The 18,029-nt window shown below is 39.0% G+C and overlaps 1 protein-coding gene across 2 annotated transcripts in view; it reads right to left on the bottom strand.

Annotated features, from left to right (window-relative positions):
• CDH13 (cadherin 13) overlaps positions 1-18,029 on the bottom strand; it is a 443,548-nt gene that overhangs the window by 230,499 nt on the left and 195,020 nt on the right. For both annotated transcript variants that reach the window (XM_063168107.1, XM_063168108.1), the window contains exon 5: positions 4,694-4,846. In XM_063168107.1, coding sequence (XP_063024177.1) covers positions 4,694-4,846 — 153 coding nt within the window. The remainder of the gene's footprint in view (positions 1-4,693; positions 4,847-18,029) is intronic.

Genomic DNA, 18,029 nt, shown 5'->3' with positions numbered 1-18,029 from the left:
TTTTAACAGGCTTGATCTGTGTATTAATGATTCTTTAATTAAATCAATGACATTTTACTGCAAGTTACATCTCTACATGACCAAACTTCTTGCCATGAAAGACTGAGTGCCGTCCTTGTTTTGGGATATTAGTAGGAGATGACTGGGGTCTGACATTTCCCATCAGCTGGTTCCAGCTCAGAACAGAGCAGATCAGTTCCACTCCAGACAAATCTGCCTGTGCAGATAACCAGGATTAAATGCATTTTTACATTTTTATTGAAGTTAGAAGCAAAAGTGTGATTTTCCTTTTGAAAGAGCAGCATGTTTCTGTGTGCTGTCCATAGATCTCCAGCCAGCATCAGCAGAGATTCAGCATCAGGGGATGATAAATCATCCCAAAAAGGATGTGGCTGCACTAAAATGGACTTACACAGACGAGAAATTCCTTCTCCTGCACAGATAAATTACAGCCATTCACTCCCAGGCTTTTGCTACAGCAACACTTCCCTTATCTGCAAAAATGCATTAAAGCACTCACAAATCTTTCCCACAAAATGCTCCTCAGCACCTGACCAAGCTGGTTTTCCTCATCATTGTGAAGCATTTCCATTTTTTGTTGCTTATTAAACAGGGAAATTGAGCCCATTAGGGCTGCAGCCTCACCCTCAGCTGGGACTCAGTCCCTAAAGTGAGGCAGCTCACAGCACAGAGCTCTGGACGGGTCTGGAATCTTCACCCTCCTCTCAGCCCACATGTCAGCCAACATATAGAAACAATTCTTCATAGAACTGCACACTCCCACTTTACTTTTCAGCCCTGTTAACATAAGTTTTCTAAATATCTCAGTCTGTCACTACCAGTTGCAAGGCATCCTTTCACAGAAGTGTCATCTGCCATTATGAAAAAAGCTGAGGGCTGATTTCACACCTCTGATTGTCAAGGATTTTTTTAAAAAGCAAATAAAGCAATAAAGCTCTTTACTTAAAAAATAATTAAAACTAACTCTTCATTAGCAGTTCAAATTGCCTAGGTAAATTTGGTCACAGCTCTAATTTGCACACAGTTTTATCAAGCTGCTTCATTTCATGCTTGCAGAGGATCACCTTCTGATTATTTCATTTCCACAGACATTTGTTGCCTTTCAACGATGGCAGCACCCTTTAAAAGCTCGAGTCCCAGCTGGAAAATCCCAATGGCACTTAGCCATTGATGCTTTAGGGGCTGCAGGACAGGATTTCACTGCTGCAGGGATTCTGAGCAGGGGGAAGTGATGGGGAACGAGCTGCTGCACCTGGAGGCTCTTTCCTGGAACCAGGGAATGCCTAACCCCAAATCTCATGCATGAACAATAAAAAAATAATGGAATATTTTTGCCAGTTCTTCTGGACCCACCTAACTTGGAGTAAAGAACAGAGTTCTTGTAACTTGGAAACTTTTTGTCATCTTGGCAGTGGCAATCAACCTCCACAACTCTTCCTGCTTTTCTTTGCATTCTGCCTATAAATACATTACCCAGGTAAATGTGAGGTTTTAAAAATGAACCCAGGGGTTTTAAATAACAATTTTCCCCATAATCACTGGTTTTCAGACTTCTATTTTCACTGGCCCTCTGTCTGACCCTTTGTTTCCTAATTCATTGGGGTTTTATCAACGCTGAGCACAAGTAGCCTTCCAGCCCCACTGCAATCCTTTTGCTGTTATCACATCTCTTTACAGAAGCACTTGATTTTTTTTCCTTTTTTTTTTTTTTTGCTCAAGGAAAGAACTGAAAAGGCACTAATATTTCTGCTCTGCTGGAATCAGAAAAGGCTATGGGTCTGAAGCGGACTCTGAATTTCTATAAATTATGGGCAGGTTTCCGATGGCGTGCGCCTCACTGATTTGGGTTAGAAAATCCATTTGGGCTAAAAAGTCCCCACCAATTTCCTTCATCTGTTTTTCCACTTCTGCATTTTCCAACAGCAAATAAACTATTAATTATAAAAAATAAACTATTTGTCATTGTCTGAAATGTCTGACTTTGTCTGATTTATTCAAATCTCAAGAGAAAACCAAATATGCTTGAGAGCATATTTATACAATGCAACACCTTTGCTCCCACTAAATAGGGGCTCTGGGCTCCCTCTTATCTCAGCAACCCAGAAGCAATTCCACAACATGCCCAGAGCCTGCTTAAGCCCCTCCTCAGAGCATCATTTGGCAGTTTTGTCAACAAGCTCCAGCAGGCCCCAAAGTAAAACCATTCCTTGTAAATCCATGGGTGTACCCTGACCTGCAGAATTCCTATCAGGATGCTCTTTAACAAACCTCTCCAGGAGGAAAAGGAGTTGCTACACAATTTTCTAGCACATTCTAGCTTTGCTGGGTATAACATCATCCCTGACTCCTCCTGCTCCTCTTCACAAGCAGCTTTCACTTCAAACTGAAGCTGACTGACATTCCTTGGGCTTTAAGAACACAAATCACAAAGTTCCACAGGAAATAAACTCATAAACCAAGTGGATTAATAAATTTATTTCAGAGGGTGAGGGTGGTGTGGTTAATACGAGCTGCCTTACATTCCTCTTGCCAGTTTGAGTTCCTTTGCTGAAAACCAAATTTTAAACTCATCTGAAAACACAAATTCCACACAAATGAGCTCCACGGAAAAGACTGCCGGGCCCTGACCCTCAGACAGATGTTCTCACTCTATTTTAAAATATTTTCTAACTTTTACTAGAAATGAAATACTTAAACCATAGAAAGAAGGGATTAACACAAACAATGAACAAAGTTGCCTGTGTAGAGTTTGATACTCTCTAATTTAATCATGTCCTCTAGTTATGAATCCAGACAACTCCTGCAAGTTTTTCAGCATTCCTCCAGGAGAAAGAGGGCAGCAAACCCAAATTTTCAAACATTCAGTGAAAAAAAAAATAAACAGAATAAATATTCTTAGCTACTTTAAAATATTCTGAGGAAATAAATCAGTGCTCAGGCAGAGCATCCCTTGGCGTAGCTGAATGACTCAAACAGATTTTATCTTTTCATCCTTCCCCCACCTCTGATTACACACTTGATATTCTGATGGTTTGCAAGGAACTTGTAATTATTCACAATGATCTCTTTACTTGTTTGCATTTTGTTTTGAATTTTTCCTTTCAGAACCACAGTGCTGGGCAGGTGGAAGCTCAAACAAAACCAGAAAACACTTCTTTAAGAGAAATTCAAGGATATTTTAGATTATTCATCTTTCAGTGTACCAAGGAAATCAGGGAGAAAATCCTGTTGTCGTCCTGACTCCATGACACATATTTATTGGAAAATAATGGGCTGGGTTTGAGACAGAGTGATCAGGTTGAGGGTTCTCCTTCAGAATGTTCCAGCCCCATTTTGGGTGAGCTGCTGAGCAGAGTGCAGGACAACATCCCAGGAAGCACCACAGCCTCTCAGGCTGTACATTCACATTGCTCATTGCTCACCAGCTAAATGACATTTTTTGTGCATAACTTACATTGCTTCAAAGAGCCTCCTCCAGGGAAATGGGTTTGTCTTAATTTAAGTGTATCTTTTGCCAGATCAGATATGAGGGCCATTTGTGGTTTGCTGCATTAAGTTGAAAAGTCTACTATGATTTTCCAGCAGAAAAAATATTCAAGGTTTATACTCAACGCATTAAGGTGGAAATCCACTGATAAAATAAGAAACAGCTGGCAAATGAAGACAAGGAACAACGTTAAAAAGAGAAACTGCAATGTTTTTCTTGCAAGGAGGACGTCAGCAACTCCCATAAATCCTGTGCAAGTGCTTAGCACACATTTCACTGCAGCCCCAGATAGGAAGGAGATGTTTACGTGTTGAAAACCAGCATATGGTAAATTTTAGCAGCGCTGGTTGAGCAGTAGGACCCATCACCAAACTGGGAAACTCTCCCAGAGACGGAAGGAAACAGCACTGGAGGTAAAAATGGTGATAATTACACTGTAGGAGATGAAAGTGAGGGGTCAGGGATGGCAGCCAGGACTGTCTCCAAGCCTGTGTCCCACAAGGGAAGGACACACTTCTACACAGAGGTCCACGAGCCAGGGACAAGTGCTGTGAGTTCACATTCCCAGGGCTGGATGGAAAACGTGAATTGATGGGTCCTCTATTTATTTTATGCATTTTGGGAAAAGGTGAGGCAGTTGTTTTGTGGGTTTAGCAGATCATTTGTTGGTTATTCAATGAAAAAAACATTTCTATTGACAAGGAAAAGAATCTTTAGTAAGATGTACATTGTAGTTGATGTACATTTCATATGTAACATTTTCATATCATCAGAATCTTCTTTATCTCTATTAAAGACACCCACTACTAAAAATGGAGTTCAATGGTAGTTTCAATTGACCATTTGACAATAAAAATGTATAATTCTGTACTACCATAGTGACAACTTCCCCAAAAGATCTTCCTTTGTCCGAACAAAATTTTCTATTCAGAAATCAAATGCATACACAACATTCAGACAGCATTTCCACTGAAGATAAACGACAAAAAGTCCATGCAGAAAGCAGACAAATTTCAATTGCGTGAAAAACAAACACTTTTACCATTTCCAACGGTTCTTGAAATTTCCTAGCACAGTGGCTGCAATTGAATCTTCAATTTAACTGCAGATCTTTCAGGAGCAAATGCACATTCAGAAAATGCATGCTATCAACAGAGAGCAGAGATGTTATCTCTGAGCACTCACCTCGTAATTGGCAATCGCTTCTCGATCGAGGGTTCGGGTCACCGAGACCTCCCCGTTCATCTCATTGATTCTAAAAATTCCTTTTGGGTCTTGATCTACTCCCTTCCCAGAGAGGCGAAACTTCACTCCCTCTGTCCCTTCACTTCTGATGACCTGCATGGCAGGAAACAAGAGACGGGCCACGTTGTAAAATCTTTTAAACTCATCCTAAAACCACATAAGTCATTTCGGTCTTTCAACTAATGCTGAGCTATGTGCCCTGCCAATAAAAAGTAAAACCATAAAATATTATTTCAATCATTCACAAGACACTGTGCAATTTCTGTGTTAAACCCTGGAAAAGCTACTCATGTTCTTGGCCAGTTCCTATCTTATCTTTAGTGTCTTCAATTTCACTACTTAAAGTTTCTGTTATTCCATCACTGAATTCACTCTATGCCTAGAATGTGACATTTCATTTAATGCTATTTCTTCTTTTTAGTTAAATTGATAGAACAGCTACAAACTTTTTAGTTAAATTTACAAACTCTTTAGTTAAATTGATAGAACAGCTACAAAAAAGCATTTTGCATTGATTGCCAAGATGCACTGTTATTTCACAACAACCCTTACCATACCAGAGAACTATCACACAATATTTTATTAGTCACTGTGAAGTCATTACGCACTACTTTCAGGCTGGGTTATTTTTCCCCCCCCAATTCACTTTCAAACCCTTCCTTTTCCAGGATTTTAAATCAAGGGAAAAATCTCTGCATGAAAATAACAGAATATCCTACCCAAAATAGTCCTGAATTAGCTGGAATTAGTCCACTTCCCAAATTCCTACTTATGTGTATACACACATCCATGAGTGCATGGCAACTCCTTGTTACTATCACCTTATTTTGCCATGAGAACAAAATCCTTAAAAATCCAATTTCATGGCAACGTCCCATTAGTGACAGTAACATTTACCAACCTGCAGAGACACACAACGTCACTTATAAGCTACACACTTTGCAAATTTGTATTTGTACACCAGAATCTGAGGGATTATAAATTAATCTTGCCATTTTAGGCTGACAATTTTGCCAAGCCATTTCTTCCCTCTGCTGTTCTGTGTTCTTTTGTTTCTAGCAGTTTCATATTGCTGATTTCCGCAGAAACATTAAGTCAAAAATTTATATTCTGGTCTGAATTACAGCTCAGGAAGAGGAAGGGAGAAAGTGGCCTTAGAACTCTGGACCTTCTCCAATTTTGAGATAATAAATATGCAGGGTGTTTAATAATGTCCCTGAGGAAATAAATGTTTGCTGCCCTGTTGCTGTGGGTTGGGCAGTGCTGGTTTGCAGATTACTGGGCAGTGAGATTTTGACTTAACTCCATAATCATTGTTCCTTTATTTTAACTGAGAAAAAATTGCCACAAGTTATGAAATAGGAAATCAGCATTTTCACAGATAAAGTTTTGCTTTCCAAACCCTTTGGGGAAGGGAGACATTTCAAAGTAAAAACCTGTTTCACCTCTTTTTTTTTCTCCCTCCTTCCAACACTCAGAAACACTAATGGCTGAAGTTTTCTTCCTGTGTATTTTTGAGTAAGTCATGACAAAACACAGAGGCAGACAACACTGCAGGTGACAAAGGGGCAAAGTCACTTTGAGACTTCTGGTTTGGTGATGAAACTGAAACTTAATGGCTCCTACTGAAAAGCTACCTGCTGTTCAGGTCATTTTTGGACCAATTTCTGGTATTTTTTACATCAAGCCTAAAAATATGAGTTTTTCTTAACATAAAGCTATGTTTGAGATTTTGCAATGTCACGACCATTTCTCACTTTTGTAGGGAAAAGATGAATTGATTCTTTTCTGCCCTGATGTCTGAGACTTCTTATGAGGAAAATGCACCTTCCCCTATAAGAACAGTGGCTTGAAAGGCCTGAAATCAGCTCCAAGCAAGGACAAAATCTAACCCAAAGGTGTTTATACTACAGCCATTTCCACCAAACATTACTTGTTTATGACAAATTTAATATGCAGTATAAACACAATGCCCCAGTTGTAACAACCCACAATAAGAAAGAAAAATAAATATTGGGCTCTGAAAGGGAATTTGTCAAAAAAGCCCCAGATATTCATATGGAAATTTTTCTCCCCATTAGATAGAAAAACAAGAATGTGATACTAATAATAATAATAACGATACTACTAATAATAATAAATGGATAAATAACGATGATAACAGTAATAGTAATAGTGGTCTCTGCAAACCCAGCCAGTGGTAAAAATTCTTCTCCACATCAAATCTGGCAAAGTTCTTCCCCTTGAATTTGACCGTGAGACATCCCAATATGGTGCCTGACTGGCCTGGGCTCCTTGAAGCTGGCACATCCCACATCTCATCCCAACTCCAGCTGCAAACCCTTTTTCACCATCTAATGCATGGGAGGAAGAGCGACCAGAGAACAGAGGTTTCCTAAACAACTGGATGAACTCACTCAGCTTTTTGGAGACTTCAGGGATCTGTCACATTCACAGTGCAACCCTTTGCAGAGCTTTTCCTGTTATCAGTTTATCCTTGTATCAATTTTCTGCCCAGCCCCTCCAGGCTGGTTTTGTGAGCCAGAGCCCAGCCCAGCTCGGGGCAGCGTTTGCGCAGGAACTGAGGGCGGTTCACAAAAAGTCATTTTCACAAGGTTCCTTAAAAAAGCTTAATTAGCCGCAAGAGGGAGCCGCGAACTGCCGGGAATGTCAGCGAGAACATTCCCAGCTCCTAATTAAGATGCTTATATAACGGCTGCATAGTTCAAAGAAAGTGCATTTCCCAGTTCACACGCAGCTCAGTACAATGAAAAGTTTAATAAAAATCAGGCTTAATTTGCCATATGGTTTGGTGCTTCAGCAAGAGCAAGGAAGAAAACAGGAGGGTTGTCTGACATCTCCTCTGGCAAGGCTGACTTGGAGCACTGGCACAAACACAGCCCTGTTCACAGGAAAATTTCCTAGCTCACAATGCATTTGCAGAACAATGCTTTCCCAATATCCTGGTGGAGATAAAACAAGGCCAGGCTATTTCTGCTGCAATGTTTACTTGGGGATTTCATTTTTACTTTTCGAAAATACATAAATGAAATCCCACAGTCACTGCTACCTGGAGCCCAGTCAGAAACAGATATTTCCATAATTTTTTCACAGCTTCAGGAATTTCAGTGCAGGTTCTAATACTGAAAACGTCTGCACCATATGGCAGTGGCTATGTGTTGCAGATAAAGGCTTTGCATTCTTAGGAAATGGTTTTTAAGGCAGCACAGGACCCCACCAGCCACCCACTGGGAATATGGATAAGGCAGGAATACTTCATCCAGCATCCCAATTTCTGCCCATTTCATTCTCCCTTGCTCTGAGCTCACAGGTCATTCTGTGGGCAGATGGCTCAGAATAGACACCAGCTGAGCATCCCACCACAACATGGGCTGGGGGAGACTGTTCCCTCACCCAGGACACAAGGACAGCACTGGATGGATCTCAGGAGTTCTGCAGTTTATTGCAGCCCCGAGACACGTGAAAAGTCTCTGTTTCGGCCCGCATGTTCGAAGAATGACTCGGAGTTCTTCAGTTCTCAGTCTCAGAGTTGTTTATTGTATCTTATCTATAAAAATTTTTCCTCCTGTCCAGCTGAAGTCTGCTCAGCAGGACAGACAGAGGCACTCTGACTGCATCGGGGTGGTGTTATCTCTTTATACTACAAACTACGTCTAACAAGTTTACAATTACTTTGCAATACCTATCACCTGTGTTAGACAGGGAACTTCTATTATAAACCAATCCCAAAGTGCCAACATCACAGCAGAAGATGGAGGTAGAGAAGAAGGAGGAGAAGGAGGAGGAGGAGAAGAAGAAGAAGAAGCAGAAGAAGCAGCAGAAGCAGGAGAAGAAGAAGCAGAAGAAGCAGAAGAAGCAGGAAGAAGAAGAAGAAGAAGAAGAAGAAGAAGAAGAAGAAGAAGAAGAAGAAGAAGAAGAAGAAGGAGTCCCAAGTCCATCCATCTTGCCCCAAAACCCCTATTCTAAAAACCCCAAAATCTATTTTTTCACCTAGTGATAATTTTATTATTAAACTACTTAAACTTCTGTGGCTTTCAGGTGTTCATACAAAGCCAGGGGTCCTGGCAACTCTGGACACCCGGAGGGATGTGCTGAGTTCTGACAGAGGGACACTCAGCCATCTCTCACTTCCCCATCTCAAGGGCACTTCAGAGAATACTTGGGAATTGAAGTGATCCATCCCACAGAGCCCAGCAAAAGGCTCTGTGATCCTGCTCAGCTGAAAGACACTCCAAGCGCCCAGAGCACCAGGGAGCTGACAGGAGCTGCTTGCTGCTGAACCATGGCCAGAACGTATTTCCCCAGTGCTGTTTTTGGGCTGACATTATGGATCCCTCAGAGCCAAACTCATCTCAGCAATGTGATCCCCCTGCTGTTATGGGTTTATCACAAAAGTAAATCAGAGTGCTCTCAAGAGAGGAAGAGAAATAGAAGCACAACAACCCCACAGTGCCCCGAGAGAGAGAATTCACAGTTCTGCAGTGCCAGCAGATCTGTCCTAAGCAGCACCATCCCCAGTCACCAGCTTTGCTCTTTAAGAAGTGTTTGCCTCAACCACTCCCATAATTTCTTAGTTCTTGATGCCAGGTGAATTATAGGTGCATCATAACAGTTTCACTTTTTAATTAGAAAATTATTCCCACCCCAGAGAGGAATATTTGGTTCATGTTCCAGTTCTTTTCATATCAGAGCATTACAGTGTTTCCCTTGTGTTTTTTAGTTTTGTTTGGGATTTCTTTTTTAGTGGGTTGGGTTTTTTTGGGGTGATTTTTTGGGGTTTGGTTGGTTGGTTGGTTTTTGTTTGGTGTTTTTTTTTGGTTTTTTTTTTTTTTTTTTTTTTTTTTTTTAGGATTGTTTGGTTCTGAGATTTCCTGCTTCCCCTAAACTAATAGGAAGCAAATTTATTCATGGAATATTTAAAAGTGAACTATTTTTTCCCTTAAATCATTTTGCTCTGCAAGAGCAAAACAATGGTTTAGGCCCATTGTTCAGATATTGTTTAAATAAACAGACACTTCCTGTCCTGCCATACTGAAAATTACTCTTTACACTCAGAGGCTCCATCTGCTCCACACTGACTCAAATATTCTTTCAACCAAAACAAATGCAAAATATTTCCATTGTTATTCGAAAGCATTAACCAACAGAAACTTCTTCATTATTGTAAGCTAAACCTACAAAACCCGTGGCTAGAAAGGAATTTATATACTTTGCTGACTTTAATAATTTATTATGTAAAAATTAGTACCTCTGGCTTCTTTAAAGAAATGTCAGATGAAGTGAAGCCAAATTGTGCTCTTTGATGAAGGCCAGACCTGACCCTGGCTTTCTCTCTGATTAGAACTTTCTCCAGATCCATTCCATGTGCAGGTGACAGGCAAGGAGATCCAGTGGATTCATTCCCACAAAATTAACAGGAATTCTAAAGCTTCTCTAAGTGATTGTGTCCTTTACTGGTGATAATTAGGGATAAAGCCAGGATGTTTTTCAGGCACCACTTTTTCTTGTTTGCATAATGGACCATTAACTTCACTCCATTGTCAATCAAAGCACATCTGGGCAGTGCCCTTTCAGGATGCTATCCAAAACATCCAAAACAAATTTGGATTCTGTATTTACTTCTGTGGATTATTTGTTATTTATTCTTACATCTTCATACACATTTAAACCTCAGTGGCACTGGGCAAAACTCTTATTACAAGAGTAGCAATTACTTCTCAGTCACGTTGTTTTGCACTTGTTCTCTTAAGAATTACAGGGAAAAAAGGAACGTGTATTATCACAATAGTGCATCTGTAAACTGAAGTGTTTTCATATCTGCATAAAATTCTGAAAAACTCAGCATGGGGTATACAAATACCTTGAACATGAAAACTTTTATATCAACTTTCAGAGAAAGAACATGGGAATAAAAAAGTCAGGCATTGAAATTAAATTAATTATGAAAATAAAAAAACCCAAAACACTAATATTTTCAAGAGAGTCCATTTTAGCATTTTAACTCTGAGCTTTGTCATGCAAAACATTTCAGGAAGTGCCAGATTTAGGAACAAGCCTGGGAGAATTAAAGTGGTTTTAGCATATTTTTGATGCATTTTTGTAAGATTGATTAGGGGCTGCAAATGGTACCAGTGTTCCTCGCCTGAAGGCATTCAGACAAAACTGTGAATGCTCTGATCCAGCACCACACTGAGGACTTCATGCACATGAAGGAAATAGAACTTGCACTGCTCAAAAAATGGGTGAAACATTGAAGGATTTTTTTGGACTGTGGCTTTACTTCCTATAAAATGTACTATACCAACTATTCTTTTCTAACATCAGTGCAAACACAATGTTTTACTAAGTAGAAACAACTGCAAATCTGAAATTTGACAAGGTTCATAAATTTGAGAGGCAAATGTTTTCAACAGAGTATCTCAATGTATGAAAATGACACAATATATTAAAAACCAGTGAAGTTGTTTCACCACCAGGGCTCCATTTCCCAGATCTTTTTAGAATAATCTAAACAAATAAGATATTTGATATTCAACCAAAAAATATCTTCTCAACATAATGGCTTTTTATCATAATTACGCATAAATGTTTGCAAAATTCAGATCAACTTTGTAGTGGGATGCACAGGTGTTGGAGTGAAGCAAAATGAATTTATACATGTGGGAGCCCTGGGCACTGGTGGATCCCTTCAGCCCCAGGTTCATTATTGTTGTTGTACACAGATGCAAGGATTCTCCCTGAAGAACCCTTTCCAGCAGTTGCAGGGATTTAAATTTGAGGATTTAACCAATATAAATAGCTAACAATGAGCATTTGCTCAGAGATCGAAGCAAAGTAATTCAATAAACACATCAAGATGTGCATTAGCTTTTGTAGCAGGTAATTCCTCAGCTTCCTTTTACTCCTAATTTATAAAGAGCAAGAAGATTCATTACAAATAATTTCCCCTCTCCCTGTTCCTAGCAGTCTGTTTCACAGCTGTATCTGCAGACTCAGGATTCTGTACACAGCACCGTGTCCCTACGGCACAGAGGTCACAAACACAGCTTTTTGTGGCCTCAAAGGAGTGGATTTAGAAATGCTCCTTGTCACAGGAGGCCTGGCTGTTTCACTGGCCTTTCAGGAGCCATTTCAGCACCATATTTGATTTGCTATTTCAGTGACTTGCAAACCCTGTCACTTGGAGGAATTGGAGCACCACTCTCTGCTGAGTGACAGCCAGACGGAGCAGCTCCAAGCTGGGCTCTGTTAGGGAAAACCTGACTGTGATTGACAACATTAAAAGAAGAACTCAAAAGATCCCCTTAAAAACAAACAAACAAATGAAGGGATTACTTGGTTTTAAAGAGGAGCCTTACTGAAAGATTTTCATAGATCTAAAAAGGCAGAAATTAAGAGGTAACATTGCCACATTTGATGATTTGGAATTGCAGCAATTCAGCAATTGGGACAAAATACACAATGTGCAATCACCACGGGTGTAGCTAAATGTGGAAGAAATGAGAGAAAAGAGGAGAACATAGCCAATTTACAGCACCTCTTCCCAGGTATTTCACAGTGCTATTTATTCTGAATAAGATCAAAATCTTAATTCATCCCTGAGAGCCCCTTGTGCAGCACCCAGACAGGCACAGGGCGCTGATCTGGCCCTGGGCTGGGGCAGCAGGGCAGCGTTTGAGCTGGAATAATCTGCAGATGAGGGCTGGGCAGTACAAACCCTGCCTTGCCTGGGGAACACAGAGCCCTGGCTGCTTGCTCTCCCTGCAGCCACTTCTGCTGCCCCTGGGACCCAGCTACAAATGTTATCTTCAGATCCAGGCATGCAGCAAAGAAAGGAAGCAAGACCTGGATTAAGTGGGACCCTCCAGCTGGGCAGAGTAATTGGAATTGCAGAATAAAACACTGAACTTGCAGAGCCAACCTGAGGAGCTGAATGGGAGTAGTAAAGTGAGAAAATGGAGCTGATGAGAATGTTTCACCTAAAACGCTCTTGAAAGTTAAGACTCAGCTGAAGCTGAAGAAATTTCTTGGAAGATTTTGACTAATTTTATTTTTCCTTTAGCTAGCAACCTGATGAGCCTTGAATGTAAAAATATTTTGCAATTAAAATGAACTTAGAGGAATAAGTACCCTATCAAAAGTACTTAATTTTTATAATTGAAGACATTAAAAAAGAAATATCATGATGAAGGGTATTTTTTTCTAAATTTGGTTCGATTACATGAAGTCTGTCTAATACTTGTGGATACTTTAAGAACCTGCTTAGCACCCAATTCCCACTTGTAGCAAACAACCCACAGATCTAATTATAGATTTTCCTCAGTCACTAGTTCCCTAGGAAACAAATCCATGGCTCATGTCTTGTTCATGGAAGGTCATAGGAGGAAGATAAATACTTTTCTGTGTATAGAAACTTATCTAGGGGTCACAGGTCTGCATCTCAGCAGCTGCTGGTGCTTCTGCCAAGGGCAGATGGCAGCTGTGTTTGACAGTTATCTGGGATATTTCAAATTTTCAAACATTTCAGTATGATGAAGCACTGGATACTTCTATTAGTAAGTTTGTGCTTTTTTAAAATTTTAATTGAGATTTTAATTTTGGTTCTCTACACACATTTCAATTTTTATCAGTGAATCCACCTCACTTTTCATGCAAAACCATCAGAGATCAATTCTAAACAGCTGTGAGTAGTCATAATTCTTTAAATATTGTAGGCAGAAATGTAACTTAAAGTTATTATTTTAAATGTAATTTGTGTTTTCTTCATATTGGCCCTTAAATTATCAATGCCATCACAAACCTGATCAAAAATTTTACCTACATGCTTGGAAAACCTTTTGTTAGCAATTCCACATGTGACTGTGTTTGAAGAGCTAGCATGGACTACATGGCAGAAACCTCTGATAATGTTACTCAAAATAAAGTTTTAATCACACCTTGATAAATATGACTGCTTCTAATTTGAAGCAAAATCAGTCTATAGTGGCTAAATGTTAGCATTGATGTCTTTTTTTAATCTAATACCAGACACTCTTATTATTATTATTAATCTACTGTATTAATAAAAATCCTAATCATACTAGCACTGAAAAGAGATTAAAAAAAAAAAAATAAGATTTACCAGAGTGACTTCTGCTTGGTTTTAGTAAAGCCCAGCACTCAGTTCATAAAGTGGAATCATTACTTGAGTAGTCAGAAGAAAATGAAGGGTGGATCTCTGATCCTGACATTTTCACTGCAGGATTTGCCGTTTCTTCAATGGCAGTTTTATCTCAAAATGGTGATTTGAAAAAGAGCAGCCTGTACCCCCAGATCCAACATGCCAAACATGCAGCAATTCAAAACACAGAACATCTGCTCCTTCCCAGGTACTGCACAAAAATACAGGAGCTCTTTGGAGTGAACTTTTAAAGCTACTGATGCATTTCTAAAAACACAGGAATGGATGAGGTGTAAGCACAAAGTGCTGGCAGGCACCCTGAGATCAGGATGGTTCCTGTCACTGCTGCACTCCAAGGATTTATTTCATGTGTCCTCTGCAACCAGCTCTGCCCCTGTTTGTGCCTCTGTAAGGGCTCTCACCAATAAAATTGTAGACAATAACAAAATTATTCCTGTTTACTCACATCAAGATAACTCTGTGTACCTAATTCTGGACTAGCAAAACTATTTAATTCAATTCTGCAACAACACCAATTACCCAACCTGAATTTATACAGAAAAGAGCTGCTCTAGGTTAGTGTGATAATTCATGCAAATTTTATAATTTCCTTCCTCAAAAACCTGGAAGCCGAGCCATAAAATTTAAATGCAGAGAGCATCTACACTTTGTGACTCAGCAAGCCAAAAGTTGTTGCTGTTCCAAGTGAGGGTGTCTTTGTTTTAGTCTCATCTCCTACTGACACAGATATTTGTATCAATATTTCTGCATAAACATTTGCATTTGTGTGTAAAGGTTGGCATCTATACCTGGAGAAACTGTGGAAAAGGCCAAATTTGGAAAGGAAAAACTTAAACTACCCTTTCTACATAGTGGAAGCTCTCACAGTCCTTAGCAAGTGTTATCTGAAGTGAACCAGTTGCCACTGATTTTCTCTGCTGGCAAACAAATGTCAACCTGATTTAATCTAACTACTCATTTAGAATAAAAAACTCCACATAAAGCTAAAAATCTCCTACAGAAATAATCTGAAACATTGAGGGGATTACAAGGGTATTGGAAAGAGCTGCACAGCTGCTGGCTTTGAGCTCCAACAGATTATTTTAAGAGTATAAGTAAGATTTTCTGGTATATCTGAGAATAAATAACAAATAATCCACAGAATGCTGAGTGATCAATTACACTGTGCTTAAAGTTTGAAGTAATCTCTTTTAAGAAGCCTTATTTCAGAATTCAGCCAAATCAGTGTCTTGTTGACCATCATAAGAAAAAATGCCTTTGAGTCAGGTGACACAAAAATATTGCTCAAAATGTTTTCCTGGTTCTCAAAGTGCATTGATAAATACAGATATTTTCCTCAACTTTCACTAAGCAACAAATAAAACTGCAATTTAATAATGTGAAACAATGATTCTCCACATCATTCCAATGGTAGCATTGCCCACTCTTGTGGAAGATTCCAACCAAAAAATTAAAGCCAGAAATGCAAGCTTAGTTAAAGCTTCAGTAAATAAGTTCTTTAAAAACTACACATTATAACCTTTGGATGTTTTAACCAATAATTATTAAATATGGGCTTAAAATATAAATGCTCTTTTAAAGTATGAACCACTTCCAAAGTCTAGGATGACCTTTATGGAGAGCTGTACCCTGAAACTCTTAACACAACAATCTGTACCGAATTCTTTTTAGAAAATAACTTTCTAAGCTGCCTAAAATGTGGTACTGTTATCTCACATATCACCAGCTACATAAATAAATAGGTAAATAAACAAAATATTTAAATGCAGCTTCAAAGAAATTCATTTTGATCACTTAGCTCTGTTTTAATCCCATATGCATGTGTGTTTTTCAATGTTCTGTGAAACCCAGTCCATCAAAGTCTAATTTAAGTATTTTCCTAATAAATATACCTTAAAAAACAATATTTCATGACATCTAAGACTGCAGGAAAGAAATGTTTCATATTGAGTCCAGAATGTAATAGTTGGTGGCTTCTATCAGCAACTATTAAGAATTAAAATATTAATGTTGAAGAACCCATATAACACACAAAGAACATAAATTCTGTTCTTGAATTACTGGAATAAAATTTACTTTTTAAAGGAAGGAACTAGAGGGTAAATACACACAAGTTTCTATAAGAAAAGGTTTGATTTTGCCCAATGGTGGCCTGAGGCCAAGAAAAAAATTGTAGGCAACAGAAATAATGGATTGTCTTTTTTTAACACTGCATTTCATAAACTTGCAAGTTAGTATCAGCCTCTGAATTTATAATTTATCTTTACTTAAATCTTAATTACAGTTTTTATACAATTAAAATCAAAAAATTGCTGAGATTTTTAATCCACTTGTGGCTAAATACAAGATATTTTTCCACTGCCTCTAGCAGTTTTATCTTTTTTAACTCTGACAAAATTAGATGCTTTCCAGTCACATACAATTGCTTTGCCATAACACTGTTCAAAGTCAAAAAATACTATTTAAAGCTAATAGTAAGATTTTGTGAAAGTTGGAGCTGTTAAATTACTAAAGTGTTACATACATAGGATTGGTGGATAATGGCTATGGTGTTCTTTATCTTGCAGAATGTAAATGTAGCTAATAGTGTGGAAAAAATCATTTTAATACTTAGCTGAGATTGAAGAAAATAAAGGAATAGAGAAAGACATTCAAGAAGTAAAATTCACACTGAATAAACCAGAGCAAAAAAAGAAAAAGGGGGATATTCTTATAAAGTATTCTAAATGTTAGAAAGAAATTCCCTCTTTTGTAACAACAAGATTTTTATTTAAATGAGCTCAGGAGTCATGGAGGTTCTGTTCCATCTACCAGAACAAGCTTAAGCAATTTGAACCTGACTTAAAAAGAACAGTTTAATGCTGTTTAATGGGAATGAATCTGACATAATCTAGTCCTGCTACTCTAAGGGATGTATTGGCTTCCAAGAGAAGAAGCCCCATTGATGTGTGCTCTGGAACAGGGTCTGGGAGGTGGATCCACCCCAGGGGTGATCCTGATGCCAGAGCATCCTTGCAATGCTGTCTCCCTAGTGTCCTTCTTAATTCAGTGTTAAAAAACATGTCATCTGTCCTACAATGACAGAGTTAAAACAGGAGTCAAACAGAAACTCAGGTCTGCAGTGCCATTTTGAACTGGCAAAATGCAAATATCCAGCCAGTCCTGCTGCCCTTCGGTGGGCAGAGAGAGGAGCCAGCTGGATTTGCAGCAATGTTGGAGGCACAGCCACTCTGGGCCTTGGCTTTGGCTCTGGATCAGCACCCTGCCAGCACTGGGGCTGGGATTTCCAGCCCCACCAAGGCACTGACATGCTGCCAATGAGGGGAAAAGAGAGGGCACACCCAAAAAACACCACTGGATTTCATTCCATGGTGTTTACACTTCATGCTAACCACTCCTTACTGATAGTGGCATTATTAAGTGATAATCTATAATCCCCCATGGCCATATTTGACTTCAATTCCATCAGTGTGAATCCAGAATTCACCTGTGTTTCACAGACATTGCCTCAGCTCAGTGTTAACCTCAGCCCAGCCCATTCTCACCAGTTCACACAGGCTCAGATCATTGTTCCAAGGATGCCCTTTGGCTTCTACATCTTGTGACAATACACAAAATATCTAAATGCCTGACAAAAATTACCAACCTGATCATTATTGCAGTTCCCTTACTCAAAACAAATGAAAGCATTAACAGCTATTTCTGGTGCAATTAATTGCTGTTCCCTATATTTAACTGCAATTATAATAAGACTAAAACATCCAAAGATAACAAATATTACATTACATACACTACTGAACCTGTTTTACTACAAATTTACTACACATTTTCATGTAAAAAGAACCTCCCTGAAATATTAGTGAGTCTCATATGGAAATAGAAAGATATGGAGAATAATAATGTGCTGACAGCTATAGAGAAGGTGCAAGAGCACACCCATCCTCACAAAGAATTCAGCAATAAACTTAAAATAATGCCTTTCTCTCTTCTAATTTACGGGAAATGCAGGTAAAACTGCAGCAATAATTAATGAGGCAAAAAGAGCCTTTAGATTAATGAAGCAAGTTAATTTCC

Source organism: Melospiza melodia, chromosome 13 (assembly GCF_035770615.1).
Source record: "Melospiza melodia melodia isolate bMelMel2 chromosome 13, bMelMel2.pri, whole genome shotgun sequence".
In the NCBI taxonomy this organism is placed as follows: domain Eukaryota; kingdom Metazoa; phylum Chordata; class Aves; order Passeriformes; family Passerellidae; genus Melospiza; species Melospiza melodia.
The sequence above is the reverse complement of the archived record's forward strand: the minus strand, read 5'-3'. Positions and strand labels throughout refer to the sequence as shown.